The sequence below is a fragment of the Zingiber officinale genome, chromosome 2A (assembly GCF_018446385.1).
Source record: "Zingiber officinale cultivar Zhangliang chromosome 2A, Zo_v1.1, whole genome shotgun sequence".
NCBI lineage: Eukaryota > Viridiplantae > Streptophyta > Magnoliopsida > Zingiberales > Zingiberaceae > Zingiber > Zingiber officinale.
Genome location: NC_055988.1, coordinates 166,749,909 through 166,767,995, shown reverse-complemented (window position 1 = coordinate 166,767,995; position 18,087 = coordinate 166,749,909). Strand labels below are relative to the sequence as shown.

At 37.9% G+C, this 18,087-nt stretch overlaps 3 protein-coding genes across 4 annotated transcripts; 1 reads left to right on the top strand and 2 right to left on the bottom strand.

Annotated features, from left to right (window-relative positions):
- Positions 1-723: 723 nt before the first annotated feature.
- Positions 724-1,638, bottom strand: LOC122044223 (RING-H2 finger protein ATL16-like). The gene has a single exon (XM_042604749.1). The coding sequence runs from the start codon at positions 1,636-1,638 to the stop codon at positions 724-726; it is 915 nt and encodes a 304-aa protein (XP_042460683.1).
- A 1,986-nt stretch (positions 1,639-3,624) lies between these two features.
- On the bottom strand, positions 3,625-8,647 carry LOC122043095 (thioredoxin-like 3-2, chloroplastic). Its single transcript, XM_042603558.1, has 5 exons — positions 8,277-8,647; positions 5,957-6,031; positions 5,784-5,850; positions 4,155-4,172; positions 3,625-4,074 (listed from the first exon to the last, which is right to left on the bottom strand). Exons 1-5 carry the CDS (start codon positions 8,618-8,620, stop codon positions 3,976-3,978), a joined length of 603 nt encoding a protein of 200 aa, XP_042459492.1. The 5' UTR covers positions 8,621-8,647; the 3' UTR covers positions 3,625-3,975.
- A 175-nt stretch (positions 8,648-8,822) lies between these two features.
- LOC122043094 ((R)-specific enoyl-CoA hydratase-like) lies at positions 8,823-16,531 on the top strand. 2 transcript variants are annotated; one of them, XR_006129436.1, is made up of 5 exons: positions 8,823-9,398; positions 15,675-15,790; positions 15,872-15,993; positions 16,057-16,156; positions 16,247-16,531. XR_006129436.1 is itself a non-coding variant. In XM_042603557.1 (4 exons), the coding sequence occupies exons 1-3, from the start codon at positions 9,087-9,089 to the stop codon at positions 15,984-15,986; spliced, it is 543 nt and encodes a 180-aa protein (XP_042459491.1). In that variant the 5' UTR covers positions 8,823-9,086; the 3' UTR covers positions 15,987-15,993; positions 16,057-16,530. The 2 variants fall into 2 exon arrangements, 1 of the variants encoding a protein (XP_042459491.1); XM_042603557.1 differs by having other exon boundaries at positions 16,057-16,530.
- The last annotated feature ends 1,556 nt before the right edge of the window (positions 16,532-18,087 follow it).

Below are 18,087 nucleotides of genomic sequence, written 5' to 3'. Positions count from 1 at the left end.
TTCTAAGAAAGAACATATTATAAAGTGCTTTTGACATCTTTCTTTAAACTAGCGCATAAATCTATGTAATTTGATAAACTGGAAACTTTTAAAATACGATTTACCTACAGGATATTCTCTATCCTTTATAGCACAAACTTCCAAAAAAAGTAAGATATGGAAGGAACATGAGACCCGCGTTAGGCTGACCAACCGTCACTGAGGGAGACCGTTGACTCGGCCCTATGGGTTGTCACCGATGACCTGATCTTCACTTGGCCTCTTATTTGGCCATAAAGGAACATCATGTTTGATCGACTCACATCCCCGGTCGACTGTGGGCGCTAGTCAAGTTACTCAATACTTAGTGATGAGGAGGGCTACCTATCCTAGGTTGAGACACAAAGTTCGACCGAGCGGGACTCCCTGTTGGACACCTACATCTGACCGACCATGTGACCAGTTTGGGCACGCCTCTATTATTGTTGGTGTCTTTGACTCCTTCTTAACTTTGACTACTATATCAATCGGTCTTTCCTATTTTAACTTATTTTTGAGGTTCGCCTTGATAGTCGTGTGTGTATATATATATATGTTTCATTATTTTTTAAAATATATTACTAAATTTGTTAGGAGGCTAAACATTAAAAAGAAAACTTGTATTAACAAAGGAAATCGCCACCAAAATTATATTCTCTAAATTAATTAATATTCCATTCTCTTTTTTACCTCTAAACTAATCCACTAATTCAACGCCGCCGCACTGCTCGATCGCCGGTGAAATGAAAATAACCCCCGTCGGATTCTACTGGCACCGCTGCTCCCTTCCCCGGCTGCCGCCGCCGCTTCCTGGAAGTGCGGGTTGTCCTGCACTATCTTCTGCACTTCCCCGTATAGCCGCCGGTCAGTCGCCGCCGCCGAGCCCACCGAGAACGACCGCCGCATGGGCCCGGAGGCCGGGAGCGGGCGCCGTGCGCCGAGGCTCCGGTAGCGCCGGAGCTGCCTCGGCCGCTCGACTTCCCGTTCATCATCTTTCACGTCGATCACCACGTCGTCGGAACGATTCCTCTGATCAAATCCACTGCTCCGGACGAAAGCAGGGAGCCTGTCGACGGGGAGAGGGGCGCCGGCTCCCGCCGGCGTGATGGTGGCTCGGCAGAGCGGGCAGTTGGCGTTGGAATGAAGCCACGTGTCGATGCAGTCCACGTGGAAGACGTGGAAGCAATCCGGCAGCAACCGGATGGTCTCCTCCTCTCGGAACTCGCCGAGGCAGACCGCGCAGTCGCCGACGCCACCGCCGGCGCCGCTTTCCTTGCGGTACTGGAAGGTGGGGATTCGGCGTATTTCCGACGCCGCCAGGCCGCGGGCCCCCATCGACAACATCAAGAAGTTGTCGCGGAGGCGGCGCCGAGAGCCGCCGAGGGCGTCGGGCCTCCGCCGGCAGAAGCAGCACGGGGCGCCGAAGAAGTAGTAGGCGAGGAGGAGGATGGCGGCGGCTAGGATGCTGAGGATGGATAAGGTCAGCACGGGGAAGTTACCGGACGACGTAGGGGGTGGCGGGGGTGGCGGTGACGGTGGAAAATACGGGAGCGGGAACTGGAACGGGAACGGGATGAGTGGTGAAAGATTCGTCGGCTGCCGGAATTCGTTCCGTGACATGATACCGGAAAAGGTCAAAACAGACGAAGAGGAGGAAGAGAGAGAGAGAGAGAGAGAGAAATCACTGGAAGAGCAAAAAGTTTAGCGCCATGATTAAAGAGACGAAACAAGGCAAACGCTGATGAAGAGGAAGAAGAAGGCGACGAGCACGACCACGTCTACCGGTCGGAAATTTTGTTGAACCGGAGGTTCGATTTGACTTAATCATCCCTCCCGCTATATTTCTCAATTTGATCTGATCGAATCGAGTAATCACAGAGAAGGTAAATCATGGATAACTACTAGTCTTTAGAATAATGACTAACACATAAGGAAAACATATACCTCGATTTTATCGAAATTCGAACCTTAAATTTTATGATGACAACATTTAATGCGATAGTCATTAAACCGTCCCAAGGCGACAACTATTAGATTCTATTGATCATTCCTCTAGTAATTGTTGTTCGCGACTAAATCAAGTGGATTTCACCTTCGATGTTCTAATCCATCGATCATCCTCGAGTCACATCTCTAGTGTTTCAATTCGCGGTTCATTTATTAGATTCGACCGATCATTCCTCAAGTTGCATTTCAGAATTCAATTAGATCAGTTGGAGTTCACGTTCGACATTTCCTTCAAGTCGCAGCTCTCTCGGTTCAATTGGATCGGATCGAGTTCAGCTGACTGAGAACGTGATAAAGGAGAGGCTTGTGTTTCATGTTGTTATAGGTTTCACTTTCCGGTGGATTAGGATTGAGCAATTTAATGAGGTTTAAAGATATGGGTTATTTTGGCAATAACAGAATTTAGATTTTTTTTTTTTTTTAGCCTAAATTAGATATTCAATTTTTATAATACCCAAATCACATACCATAATTTTGAAATATCTCTCTTTCTTTCTAGATCTATTAAAATACCAAACTTTAAAATTTTCAAATAGTATGAAATATATTGATTTTAATTTGGAACGATTCAAATCTCTAAATCCATCCGATGAAACACTTATCAAAGAAAGAAGAGGTAATACCGAAACTTATGGGGTTCAGTAAAATATCATTAAAAAAGAAAAAAGGTAAAACCAATTCAGTGTGTGTGCATAAAAAGTAAGGTTGTAAATAAGTCGAGCTAAGTCGAGCTTTGAGATGTTCAAACTTGTTTGATAAGATAATCGAGCTGAGCCGAGTCGAGTTTAAAATGAACCAAGTTTTTGAAATGAGTGTTCAAACTTAGCTTGGTTTATTTTTTATGAACTTGAACTCATTTGAAACTTAACTTGAGTTTGATTCATTTAGATGTTATCAAGCTCTCAATTCAAGCTTGACTTGAGCTTGGTTCATTTAGATATTATCGAGCTCTCAATTTAAGTATGTTTGATTGTTTGAAACTTTTAGTTATTTGATTGGTTATTGAGTTTGATAGTTTAAATTTATTTATTTAACATATTTAAATGAGTTTTATTAATAAATATGATTTGTAAACATTATTCACGAACGTTATTCATAAACATTGTTCACGAACGTTAACGAGCTGATCACATATGTGTTCAAGTTTGTTTGTTTAACTTAACAAGCTATTCAAGCTTGTTTGTTTAATTAATTTTGTGTATATTGAACGAACATAAATAAATTTTTACCAAACTGAACACCAAACTTGTTCACGAACACTTGGTTCATTTACAACCCTAATAAAAAGTACTTGTTCAGCGTTTTCATCTCTAAATTTATTCCAATTGAAAGAACAAAGAGCATTAGTCAAGTCCATGAAGTGGACTTTGTGTTTAGGGTCATGTCGACCAATTCGTGTTTCTTTGTCTTATTTTCTATTTGTGTTCAATTCCTCCAATCGATACTCAAGTGTCCACATGAGAAGAAAAAACTAATGTAAAAAGTCTTCATGTCCAAAAGCACGCGATATCTTGATGGTCCACTACGCAATCACAACAAAAAACCGAATGACCAAACACTAACCAGAGGTTGACGGCGATCCTCTATGCAACCACACCAGAATTAAAAGGTTTTTTTTTGGTGAATTCATTGATCCAACGACCCGAGGTGAAGTCCAACAACTTCACAAGGCAGAAACCCTAACCCGTGGCCAGTTCTAACAAGATCTTAAAACTGAAGATATAATCTTCGCGACTGAGTCAAAACTCAAAACCATCTAATACAGAAGATGAAGTTAACAGTTCAGTATGATACAGCAAACTGCAGTGTTGCTAATTAATCAACAAGATTCAAATCTTCTCGTCGATGTCGTTTACGAGAACAGATGAACTCGGAGTTTTCGTTGGTTGTGGAATTTCCCCTAGTTATCACAAAATGGCATCATTAGTGAAATAGAAAAGTTTTACCAGATCACTCTTCATTTTCGATCATCTTTCGAATGTCATCTACGGCCATCCATGCTTTATATCCAGCTATGACCTCGTTCTGAAGTTTAGAGTCCTTCCACAACTGTACAGATCGAAATTATCAAACAGAAAAAAAATTAAAAATTGCACGCCACTTCAACAAAGAAAGGTTGCTAGTTCTACCTGTATTGTCGGCATTTTCTGCTCGAGTTCCACGATTTGCAACAAAAAGGGAAACCATTAGGAAAATTAATCGATTACACACTACATTGATTGAGTAGTGTGGAGCAAAAACAATCTCTTTTCTGTGCAAAAATGAATGTTTATGTATCTCTAGTTGAAGAGATGATAAAAAACTAGCTAAAACATGATTGAAACTTTGAAAGCATAATGATCTCATAGGTGGAACATATCGAGAAATGACGTCAAGTTTCTACTGTCATTCTGATAAATGCATCTCATAAGATGTCTGTGATAGCTTTTTGAACCATTGGAATAATAATTCATATGGTCATTTATTGGATCAAATAAAGGCATAGACTGGGTTTCATATCTTGTCCTATTTCTGTTGGCACAGGTAAAAATATCATTCCACTTGTTGGCCATCACACGAAACTCCTTCGAGACTCAAGGTGAGAGAAGAGCAAGCTTTCAGGCCTTCCATGAGCTGCAACATGAAGCAAGGGCCACTTCTAGCCTTCCGCAACAGCAATAGGGTTTCACGATGAGCTTTTAGAATGAAGTGAGTCACAAGATATAGAGCTCAGCAATGAGTTTCCAGGCCTCCTTGACCCACAATTAGATGCAGACGCTTCTTTCAAACTTCTACAAGCTGCAACAGGGTGAAAGGGATAAGCTTCCGTGGCTAGATGGCTCACAAGGTGAAAATGAGGATTTGTCTCAACTACGTCGATGTTTAATGAGATGGCTCACAAGGTGCTCCTGCTCCTCTTCCTTTTCTTCTTCTTTAACTATTAGAGTTTGACTTGAGACTGATCTAGATTTTGCAAAGCAGCACCTTCCTCTTCCTAATGGGTGTCATTGGCATCATGTGTCGGCATAGGTGAAACAACACCATAGTATATCGTTTTTGGCCAGGGACCAAACCCCAGCTCCAAATGATATTTCAAACCTTAGATGGAAAGCAGAGAGACTTACAAATTCAACCCATTTGTCTTGGTACAGATGGAAGTTTGAATTCCTCATGTAACAATGACATCAACAATATCATCTAGATAGGAGGCATGTTCCCGGGGCCATGGTGCCGCGGTAGGACATCCAGGTTGTCACCTAGGTACCTGCGGTTCGAACCTGGGCTGGGCGCCGCGTGCGCTTCCTGATTTACCCTGGTGACCAGTGGGAAACTTCCGTGGGACTGGACTGGTCACCCCAGAGATAGTCAGTGAGGCTAACTGGGATTATCTGTTTTATTATTATTATTTTTTTTTTTGGATAGGAGGCATGTTCCATCATCTGATCTATCATTGTTTTCACAATTTTGTTGCTAATGATGAAGGGTCTCACAACTTTTAGGAACAAACAATACCAGTCCTAATTCGTGAGATTTCATGGACAGATATGTTTCTAACAAATCTGTTAGTAGTCAGCCCTCCCAACCACTTGGCATTAAGTTAGTTATGGCAGATTACAAACTGTTCAGCACTTTGAATTAATTATGATTAAACTTTTGCAAGCAAACAAAAGTGAGGTGAACAAAGTCACAAACATCAGATCAGACAATTGATAACCATATTTAAAGCAAATAATATCAGAAAGAAGATGGGACAGGACAATGGAGGTACAAGGCCTTACAGTAACTCCAGCACGATTTACAAGCCTTTGAGGAACTGTGTTGACATCAATGCTATAGAACCTTATGCTGCATCTCAAAACAACATAAAAATTTACTTAAAGAACATAAAAATTCTGTGAATTAGTCTAAAATTACAAAGGTGAATCTATTACAAGAAAAATCAATTCCTGACCTTGGGTAATAATCAGCTGCCAGTCTTTCCAATTTGGGTTTCAAGTATATACATTTTCTGCACCAGCTTGCCAACCTTAATACAAAGATAGGTCAAAATTCTAAAATATCACTAATATGATTAGGTGCCATGTGGAGGTTGTTCCTACAGAATAACTTCATCTAAGAAGTTCAACAGGTGAGGATGTTTCTTAGAAGCATTTTGTTACATATGGAAAGGAACTAGTTCATTATTTGCATTAAATCAAATGCAACATTCAGATCAGTTGATACGTAGGTAATTTTAATCTATCAGATTTAAACATGCACAATTCAATGAAAATACAGTGATGCAAACCCTATTACAAAGGCACAATAGGATGACCATTCAATAAATAATTAGTCATTTATTTTTAATTTCTATTAGAATATTTCTTGTAGACAAGCACCTCCCTTGATTTTGCCTATATCGACAAACCAGTGGCTAATTGGTTCAATCACTCAAATTAGATGGCACATTGATCCAACCTTTGTTGGGTTGTTAGGAGTGGCACAAAGAACATAGTTATCAGTCATAGCTGTCATGGGCTCTTGACTTGCTTACCCAAAGTTAGTGCACTAAAGTTCTACACAAACCACCATCATTAACTTCATTTTTAAAACCATCTGTCTCAATTCCCACAACAATATTTTCCAACCCAAGCAAGGCAGTTCAAACAACCCTCTACTTGGAATCAGAGCTCAGTCAAATCGCCTAACAAGCACATCATCAAACAAAGTATCTACATTAATGGGAAAAGGCACTGCAATCATCACAACAAGGTTGAAGTCATCCCATCTAGTGGCCTTGTCCTCATTCATGACCACCTACAGATCTATACCAGTGTGCCATGTCATAGCCTTCCCAACTATGTCACCTTGACTCAATCACCTTCAACAGCCACTCCTCCACTTGATGAAGACTCGAGCACATTCTCCTAGCCTTACCTGACTTGAGAAGTCTCAAGCGATCTGCAAGAGCCAGTTTTATGCAAGCTAGCACAAAAATTCAACATGAGAGGAATAGGAGAATAGGGGAAATGGGAGAATTTTGACAAGGTTTAAGAGAAATTTACTGAGAAACTCAGTTCATATCTGTTCAAATTGTTTTTAAGGACAACAAAATGATATGATCCAGCTTTGGAACGGGTCAATATGATGACCCATTGAACAATGAATTAGTAGTTTGTTCTATTTTCTCTGTTAGAAAAAGTTTAATTTCCTCCAACAAGTTACCTCTCTTGGTCTTTTGTTGTGACACAATCTAATATATATTAGTCATGTGGCTTTTGGAACCTGCTTTGTAGTATCGTAAGAATGATCATGTGTGTGTGTGTGTATATATATATATATATATATATATATATATATATATATATATATGCATGAACAGTAGTGAGCTCATTTCGTTAATATTTACGAATAAAGCTCTTCATTTATTCTTCATTTATTGGTCCTATATTTTAAGTAAGTTATAAAGACAATCTTGTCACAGTGAAAGCTTGAGCTCACGTTTTAATAACTAAGATTTACCACATTTGTTGCTCAATAAGATAATCAAACAAGTTCGAACACAATCAAGCTCGACTCAGCTTGTTACAACACACTACTCTCCACTAGCATATCACCCATATCTTTCTTTCCTTATTCAGTTGTTCTCCCTTACTATGGGATTGAAGCCCTAACATATTTGAACAAACATCAATATGCACCTTAGAACCCAAGTGGTGAAAGGGGAAAAATGATACAAGGACCAAAATTTCAACCTCTAAAATACTACATAGTTGTTGGCTTCTGAGCTGGTTGTTTAGTTCTTAATGAAATAGACAAGGTAAATATTTATTGGAAACATGTCAAACTCATTTATCATCCAATTTGGCATCAACATTTCGGTCAATCAACTATAGAAGCCTTTAGTCAAGTAGGTGCCAAATTTTCCCATTCTTTCAGCTCTGAATGCCATTAATTAGGAGAACACTGAAACTGAACTCAGAAGCTCTTTAGGATCTGTTACCATACCATAGAACACTATGAATAATGGAATACGAAGAACAGATTCCCTGTGATCCACTTGTGCTATCTAATCATTGGGTGAAATGTGAGCATAGAATGCCAACTAACTACCAACAATTTTTCCCCTTGGCTGAAACAATAACCCTAGTTTGACCAGCAGCTTAACTACCGTCACCAAAGAATCAAATCAAACTAGGGTGTTCTTGACAGAAAAGCCGAGCAGACATTAAACATACCAACTCACAAGTTGGGATCAAGATGAGGAAGCATTGAAAGGAAAAGTAGCGAACCATAGAATAATGACCCGAAGCTCGAGTCGATGTGCTTCAGCGATGACCCGATTGAACTGCTCCTCGTTGGCGATAGGCTCTAGTGGGACGGAGGTAGGCGACTCATTCTCTTCCCTCGAGGGCACGACCTCCTCCTCACTCCACGAGGCAGTGCCTCTGGTGACGCAAGCAGAAACGGCCCCGCTGTGCGGCCTGATCGAGGAAGTCAAGAAGGAGGGGCTTTTGCGGTCAAGGCAGAGAAGGAGAAGAGGAGACCTCCGTACGTGGTGGTGGTCCGGCCGAGAAGGAGGGCAGTGGAGACGGCGAGAGGCGGTGCCGGGGACGAGGACGGCGGAGATTTCCATGGAAAAAACAGCGGACGAATTTGGCCATTTTATCCTCTGTTGACAGATATTTACATCGTGGCCCCGAAGTTTAAATATTTACCATATAAATGCTGTAAATATATTTTGTTATATTTACGATAAAAAATCTAAAAATAGGGGTGCAGTCGTACTATTTTAAAACTATTGGATCTTTTGCAAAAGTGGGTTGTCTTCTCCTCTCCGCTCTCGTGCCGTGACTTCTTCCTCCCACTTTTTAAACCTCTCCAACCCTAACTCTCTCCTCCAATCCCATATTTTCTCACACTCACGCCGCCGTCGCCGTCGTCGCCGTTGCTACTCCTCACGTCGCCACCGTCGTCCCTCCTCACTGTAGACGCCGCTGCCTCCGCTTTCTTCACAGCTGCCACGAGCCCAAAGACGAGAGCATCGCATCGTCTTCCTCGGGCCAAAATCGCCTCCGTTTCCTGGAGTTGGACTATTTGTGATGACTCGCATTGGTCGGGTTTTCCGGATCGTCTCCGCTAGCCCTCACCCTGCTCTCCTCTTCTTCTCTTCGCGTTACTCTTCCTCCTCACCTCGAGCAACCGCGCGTCTTCTCCGTGTCGGCGACGTGCTCAGGGAGTCTAGGCGGTTCTCTGAGTCGGATGTGGCACGCTTCTCCGAAATCAGTGGCGACCGCAACCCCATCCACCTGGACGACGGCTTCGCACGAGATATCGGCTGCTTCGACCGCGGCCGCGTCGTCCATGGAATGCTCGTCGCTTCGCTATTCTCTTCCATCATCGCTTCGCATGTCGTACGTCCTTCGACTCTTTTCTTCGTATTCTCCGTCTTATTCTATTTTTAAGGATGTTTCTAGTCCTTGGTTGTCCTTCGAACATTTGTAGAACATGTAATACATGACGACAAGATTTGTCTGAAATATTAAGGATAAATCTGATCGATAAATAATGGTTCTTTTCTTGGAAATTTTATCGAACATATGAAGGGGACGAATGACTGAACGATCTGCAGTGAAATTACTTGATGAAAACCCTTAAATGTGTGAGCATTATTAACTATAAAGAGGCAAATTTAGGATATATAGCAGCACAAAAAAAAAAAAAAAAAACAATGTCATAGCCACTGAATCAGTTGGATTCCAATGATCAACATATTATCATTAGGATTCCAGCTACCCTTTGGAACAACCGTACTCCTAGTGGTGAGAAAAGGCTGTGTGAGAGAGGGACACTTTGTGACAGAGTGGAGAAAACCATAAGGTGGATTGCTTGATGATCATAAGGAAAAATGGAAGTGAGATAAGAAGGAACACAATCTTTCACCTTCTATACTAAATCCATCTTTCCAAATCCATTCCAGTGGCAATGCTCATCATTTAGAGGACAAATCCCTCCTAGTCCACATCTGGGATCATCAACGATGAGCATTATATTGGATCATGGAGGCAAAGAGATCTTTTTGCCCATTTGACTACTTTTTCTTTCATTGTCATACATATTTGGGAGGAAGCAAAATTTGTCCAAATCCTTTTGCATAATCATCCGTGGAGTCCATTCTATCTATAATCCGTTACATAGTTATTAAAGGCGCTCGCCTAGCGAGCCTCTTGCGCCTAGTCGACTTAAGTGCGCGTGTGATTTTTCTCCCCTCATCGAAGATGCACATCAGGCCATTTTTCCTCTTTAAAGCCCAGCTCATACCTTTAGTTATCCTCTGAATTAATTATGTAGCATCCATGCGACACTTATTTCTCTACTTGTGAATGAAAATGGAGTGTTTTTGAACATGCAAGTATAAATATTTAAGGAAATATTAAATACATTTATTATAAAATTAAAATTAAAATAATTTTTTTTTTGTTTGAAGAAGAAACAGATTGAATCAAAAAAGACTAAATGATTTAGTTTTTATTAAGTATAATTGGACTTTGAGGCGTCCATATGCGAGACATTCTTGATCCTATTTCTTTGAATGTGATAGACGATAGTAATGAATGGTTGATGGGGGATTGAATGATAACACTAATGAAGAAAATGATTTAGTATTTGATTATGACAATTTGATTGGGAGTGAAGTTGCACGAGTTTTTGGAGTTGGTGAAAATGTTTTTGGATCTCGAGTTTCATCTTCTTCAAAAGGACAACTACATCAAAATGAACTAAGAGAAGATCTTCTAAAGTCAACTTATTGATGAAGAGGAGGTAGAAATTGGTTTTGAGGAAACTAATGAAGATTTAGCTATATAAATATGAAATATATGTTGATGATGATTACGATATGATTGAGAAAGATGATGAAGATATAAATATTTATTTTTTTTTAATTTGAATTGTGTGTATAACATATTTATTTGCTAGTGAATTTTATATTTATATTATTGTTTAATATTTTATGGACTATAGTGTGTTGTTAGTGAAATATTTTAGCAGAAATTCCCTATATATGTTTGAATTATAAAAAAGTTATACCCAGAGTGTCTTAGTTTGGTAACACATGCACCTCACCTTGCGTCGTGCGCCTCAGACCCCATAACACCTATATGCTTTTGGACGCCTCACACCTTAAATAACTATGATTCGTTAGAGTGATTCCATGGAATGGGAATCTATCCTCCTAAGTAATCATATTCCAAACCATGACAATTTTTACTTCATCAGGACTTTCTATCCAATTAGTGTTCTGCCACATAGTTATAAAATTTCGATACAGATAAGTGTTTTTTTGCATTATTAATAATCTTGGTAGTGCAGGCCTATTTATTAGCTCTCTACTCTTTTCATCAGAAAATAGGATAACTTAGCTAGCTTTAGCAAAACCACAATCTCCTCCTTTCAACTACTATGAGATCTATTAGCACAATTTGGGACTACAAATTTTTTATTCCTCAAATTGTGATACTCTTTCGTATCTTGATGCTGAAAATCATGTTATATATATGTGTGTATATATATTGCTTGGGTTTTATTGTCTAGCATTGAGCTCAATAGAGGGATAAAATTGTAAAGCCAACCTCATATAGATGAAAGTTAATGCATAATAACCATGCTGGACAAATATTTAGCAAGAAAAATATGAGGGTCATCAAGTCTAATGAGTGATGACAAGGCTGAATGAATGATCCTTGATCTTGTAATCTCAAGTTGTGGCGATGCTAGGTAATTAAAGAGGGTAAGAAAGACTCTACTTTTTTTCTCTCATGTGAATCTCTAGGAATCAAGATAGGATTAATGAAAGCTAGATTAATTAAGTTTCCAAAGTCATTTTGGTTTGATCATGTTCATGTTTTAATAGTGTATTCCAACATTGGAGAGTAAAAATTCACTTGTGCCCACAATACTTTCCTTGAGAAGTAGAAATTAAACATATTTTTAGATTATAGAGCATCAACCTAACTTGCCACCCACCTAAATTTGGAAGTGCCTCTAAGATAGGTCTAGAATTTGATTGTAAAACTAAAGATTTTATAAATGCCAAATATTTAGGTGTCAATGAAACATAAAATAAATAACAAAGTACATGAGACTTGGTTAGCAATAATAAAATAAGATAAAATTTATTCAAGTATAAATGATGATATAGTAAGGGATAGAGCTCAATGAGGATCTATATAGCCGACTCCATCTAGTGGGATTAGATTTGGTTGCTGTTGTTGTGGTGTGACATAAGATAAATAATAAGAAAATGGATGTGCAATAGAACACTTTGAATTATCTTTGCAAAAAATAAAGGGAGGGTCTAAATCGCATCTAGGATGAGGTAGGTAATCAGAGGGTCGTATAGTGTCAAGGAAAAGAAGTATTGGAGCATGCACCTTTAGCTATAAACTTGTAGAGACGGTTTGTTGAGGGTGTATGCTCTAGTGGTGGGAGGTATAAGAATGGTTAATAAATAAGAACAAGATCACCTTTTGCATAAGATCTTAATCTTTAAACTATTGCAAAATTTTCTTCAATTTTCTTTCATGTTTTAAAGAAATTTTGTTCTTTCATAGGAAAACATGTTATTTAAGAATAGTCATCTAGAGAATACTTAAATGCAAGAATTGAAGTTGATTCAAACCTTATGTGCCTTACTTCATCTTTTCCACCCTTAGTCTTGAATTAAAACAAAAAGTGTCATTGAATGTTATGGAACAATTCAAGAATTTATTGAGGTTACTGATGGACAATAAAAGCAATGGAAGTTCAAGCAGATACTATATAAAGGCAATAAGTGAGAGAGAAACATCAATATTAAGGATAAAGATAACAAGTGAAAGAGTAACATTTTTGATACTCTTAACCCATTAGTGAGACTCATTGGCTATTGTGACATTGATAGATATGCTGGCGGTTAAGAGTGGAGAAAAAAGAGATGGTACTAGAAATGTGTTTAGAGGCTCCTACATCTAGAATTTGAGGGAATGATCTATATATATGAAATAAGAAGATAATAGATGTACGCCTTTTGGGCTATAAGAGGTACCTTGGTCTGAGATGAAGCATTAAATAGCATAGAATTGAAAGAAGTGTAAATACTTCTTAGGAAGAACTACATTAGTGGAACCAAACTAGTTGTAGGTATGGGTTGATGGACCTCCTGAGATGTAGCATCTTACTGGACTATATGAATTGTATAAAGGATGGAGATGGGTACCATAGAGAGACTAGCAAGCATTCTTGAGATTGCCAAATTTATCATCTGGGGTCACTTAGGCTTGCATTGCCCACTAGATTGTTAGCCACAGTCTTTTGATAATCTCTTTCACTTCCATGTGATCCTCTAGATGGAAACTAGACCATTATAGTGGTGGATTGATCCACTGTTAGATTAGAAAATGATGGGACTGAGTTAGAAGTTTGTGAGACCTGCATGTACACGTGGGTGGAATAAAAGTGCATAAAATTTTACTCTTCATTGTCTTAAACTCAGGAAGAGCATTGTGAAGGAACATGATGTTCAGGAGCTTATCAGCGCTATTGCATGACCCGACAATATGAATTGCTTTAGGAAATGTCGCTAAAATCAACTGCAAAAGGTTAGGATTAGCCAATATGAGTATTGTCTTCCAATTATAAAACCAGACACCAAATTGATCAGGGATGTCGCCTTATATATAGATCCTTAGCTTATGTGCAAGCCTTGTGACAAGAGAAGAAATAATAGAAAATGCTCATTAGGTTGGTATCAATGTTGCCAAAGGAGAGCATATAACCTAGCATCAATGCACTCTCTTAGGTCTTGGACTTAAACATCTTGATAACTTGGGTGATGAGTAGTGAGGTGCTCTAGCTTTGACCAATCACAAATTAAAGCCATTACAACTCTTTAAGCATGGCTCTTCAAATTCAATTATTTGTGGTGATGATCATGGAGCTAGAAAGGATCAGGAGACTAGTGGTAGGAGACATCAAAAAGATAGTGAGGAATCCAACTTTTTGAATTGAATGGAGCTCTCAACTGCCGACAACCAACCTAAGTTCACAAGACTACTGCTTGGAGGGCAACAAGCAGAAACCACCTCATGAATTACTGGTGGGATGCACATTGCCTTGCATATTACAGGCAAAAATCATCCAAGTGCTAGAGGAAACCATTGCTTGAGAGATCGGAGGAAGAACACACTCTTCGGCTACTCAATGGTGTTTCCCATGATCAAAGAGAGTTTTTACAGTGCTAAGAAGAGAAGGGTGGGTTTTTATGTAGCATTAAAGGAGGTAACACTCGGAAACAACCTCTTATAAAGCAAGGTAAGGCTACGTACAATAGACCCTTTCTCGGGACCCCGCATTGGTGGGACCTTCATGCATCGGCCTGCCCTTTTATTAAAGGAGGTGACAGTTAGAATAGGGAGAGTCACTAAGGAGGAGGAAAGAAAAGATCTGTGGGTTGCTTCTGTATTCAACACATTCAGTGGGATCACATGGTCTAAACGATCATGATTCAAATATTAAATGAAATTAATAATGATGATATGTAATGTAAGTAGTTATAGTACACTTCACTTGGTTTTGCACCCCAGGATGACGTGCAAATGAATCCATTAGTTTGTACATATTTTTCCTTCTTGATCAACATTCTTACTCAAAGGAAGTTTATGAGGAATTGGATGTATATTTTATTGAACCATGCCACCACTTGTTTCATGAAACCAATGCATGCTACACTGCTGCATGTGAAACAATGGCATTGTTGATGGAGATCAGCCCCACCAAGAACTAGGCAAAGCTCCAGCTCAGATGAATCCATACCACATGGTACTCATCCGATGTAACACCTGGAGATTATATGACGATGCATCATCTTCGTGGGATGGAACTCCGACATCTTCAACTGTTGAGCCAAAGAGGAGGAGATCCCATGTCAGTGGCAGACTGTGATTGTTAAGCCATTATATAGCTTATGTAGGACAAATTTAAAAGTGTTGCTATTGGATCTCAAGATCAAAATAAAGGAGAGGTTAACTGGAGATTATCAGGGGAAAATCATATAAATACTTCTAAATGATTGAACAAATGCGCACTTACACCAAAATTTGATCAACAGATTAAAACCTATAAAAGGTAAAAACCAAATTAATCAAATAAATAAATAAAGAAATAGAACACAAAGACAAGCTAAAGCTCTACCATAAGATGAGGTTCTGAGACTCATGTGGGTTTGATCTAGTTCTCTAGCGGCCTAAGGATTCGACTGGTGATATCCATGTCGACGACAATTGCTTTTTGAGAGGTGTCAGAGACTCTTTCAATGTTGAGCATTTTAGGTTTATAATTATAAACATCAAAGGATAAAACATATGAAATAGCTAGGAGAAGAACACCAAAGCTAGCTCTAGAGAAAAAGTAATTCATGATCTTATGAATATTCTTTGGAATGATTTCTCTTTTAGATAGAATAGGTGTCTTTCTAAGGCACCTATTTGATAAAAACTGAAATTGATTTTTAATTTGTGGTTTCCTAAATCAAAGAAGACCAATTTAAACTAGTTGTTTATCAATGGATCATGCATGCATGCCTTTGGTATTCTTGCCTTCCGTGACTCACCGCGGTTTCATGTGCTCTCACATTTTTGTAAATGTACATGCAGCCAGGATCTGTATATGTTTCTCAGACTTTAAAATTTATTTCGCCAGTCTACATTGGTGATGAGGTTCTCGCTGAAGTAGAAGCAACATACTTGCGGGAACACAAGAAAAGATACATGTATGATGCAATCAATAATTCACTATATTCATTTCAAAATTTACTTTTACCTTTTTTCTAATTGTTTTTGTAAGCGTACAGTGTGAAGTTTACTTCAAAATGTTCAACAAACGGTGGGGGTTCTCTTGTTATTGGTGGTGAAACGACAGCTATTTTACCTACACTGGTATTACTGGACAGGCAGAATTTGGACTGACTGATAGGTAGATGATGATTTTCTTATCCATTTTTCTTTCACGTTTCTGACAAATTTTCTATAATGATAGGAAATTGAATGCTGCATAGGTCCTACAAATTCTTAAACGACTTGTCAATCATCTGTAAGTGGGCATGCAAGCCTTATTAAGGTGCACGTCTCATCTGCAGGTATAAATTCTTGCAAAATCCTGGGATCAAATATATTCTGCATTAACCATTTTACAGCTTCTAAAATTTGTCCCTGGAGTTTTGTTCCAGCAAGAAGTTTGTTTCGTTTGTCTTTCACACGAATTTAGTGGACGCGGAACTTTACTATATCCATAATTATTGTTGATTACTGATGGGACACGATCATCTGTAGGCAGGCTGCTAGCAGTAAGACAAATTAAATTTGATTATGCATTTATGTTAACGTAGCCGTCGCTGGTAGGTAACTTCAAAAAAACGATGTCTGTACAGAAGCATTCAAACCTCGAACACATCGACATGCATGAAACCCAGACTATTGACATTTGGAAAATATTTTCATCAGTTGATTTGCTCTAGTATGTATGTACTCTGAGTCATCAAAACCATTGGTAGGTTTTATTTATTGATCCAAAATACGTGGGGAGCCGGAGTCAGATCAGGATCAGACTCGCTTCGTAAGTTAAAACAAATGAGACGACTTTGGTAAGAAAAAGATGAGTTTGGGATAGGGATGCAAACGAATGGAATCAGGTGGAATAATATGAAAATACAAATAATTTTGAATTGAACTTGATTTGAAATAAAATTTCAATTTGTTAGAATCTTAATTTGAGCATATTTTTATTATAATTTGAAATAATTTAAATTTAAATTTAGTTATTTAAATTAAAATTATGAAAAAATAATTAGAATTTAATTGGAGTTTGGTTTGTAGATATTTGAATGAAATATGATGGATTTAAATTCAGTTTAAAAAAATTATCGAACATATATTTGAGTTTGGTTTGAATTTAATAATTTCAAATATGGTTTGAATATTTTTTCGGTTTGGAAAGTTAGTGAACAATTCGATTTTAACAAATCGAATTATTTGCCCCTAGTTTTGAATAAGACAATTGAAAATGTGAAAAAATAACCTTATTCAATTCAACCATGTATTGTTTTCTTAGGGCAAAAATTTAAACAGCAAACATTTTTTTATTCGAATGGTTAATAGAGAACTCTTTTTTATTTATTATTAAATAATATTTGATCCGGTGATGACCCAGAAGGGTCCATCTCCAAGGAAGTTCTCTAAGAAAGTTCAGTGCTTTGGTAGATGTCGAAGTCAAGGGTGGTCAACCGAGAGACTAGTCGGTGACAGAAGGCCCCTCGTCCTCGTCCGATCAGAAGAAGTTTGGAGGGGGTTGGCCGGGCCTAGGCGAGGGATAACACGCCGATCGACATAGACATAGGCGCAGAAAGCCAAAGAAGAGGCCGATCGCGATGATTGACAACAAAAAAAAAATAAATAAAGATATATAATATCCTTATTCAATTAAACCATGTATTGCTTTCTTAGGGCAAAAATAAAAAAAAATATTTTTTATTCGAATGGTTAATAGAGAATTCTTTCTCATTTTTTATTAAAATGATATTTTATCTTATTATATTTTTATAAAAAATATATTTTTATTTTAAATATTATTGTAGCAGATAAAGGATTTATTATAACATGAATATTTTAATTTAAATCAATACTAATCAAATTATATTATAATAATTAAAGTTTAAAATTTTATAATATGAATATTTTATTTTTGATTAATATTATATTGTATAAGTTACATAATTATTAATATATAGTTGCAATGGTTATATGATCTAATATTATTAGTTACAAAATTATAATTAATTTAACGGTGATTTTCTAAATAATGTAGTTGATTTTGCTATTTATCCAAATCATTTAGATGGTTTTGAAATTGTCTAAATTACGTTGCTTGAGTTGTTGAATTTTTCATTTTACCCTTCTTAAATATTGCGTGTGGTTGTGTGATTGTTGCAAGGATGTGATTTAAATAGTTTTAGATATCGGTGTAAGTGAATCAAGTCATGAGCCGCTTGATCAAAATTCAACTCAAGTTCAA

Coding starts and splice junctions, on each gene's coding strand:
- LOC122044223 (XM_042604749.1), bottom strand. CDS start 1,638: ATGTCACGGAACGAATTCCGGCAGCCGACGAATCTTTCACCACTCATC.
- LOC122043095 (XM_042603558.1), bottom strand. CDS start 8,620: ATGGAAATCTCCGCCGTCCTCGTCCCCGGCACCGCCTCTCGCCGTCTC. Junction 6,032..8,276: donor CTTCGGGTCATTATTCTATG/GTTCGCTACTTT, acceptor CTTTGTATTAAG/GTTGGCAAGCTGGTGCAGAA. Junction 5,851..5,956: donor GCAGCTGATTATTACCCAAG/GTCAGGAATTGA, acceptor TTTGAGATGCAG/CATAAGGTTCTATAGCATTG.
- LOC122043094 (XM_042603557.1), top strand. CDS start 9,087: ATGACTCGCATTGGTCGGGTTTTCCGGATCGTCTCCGCTAGCCCTCAC. Junction 9,399..15,674: donor CCATCATCGCTTCGCATGTC/GTACGTCCTTCG, acceptor ATGTACATGCAG/CCAGGATCTGTATATGTTTC. Junction 15,791..15,871: donor GAACACAAGAAAAGATACAT/GTATGATGCAAT, acceptor GTAAGCGTACAG/TGTGAAGTTTACTTCAAAAT.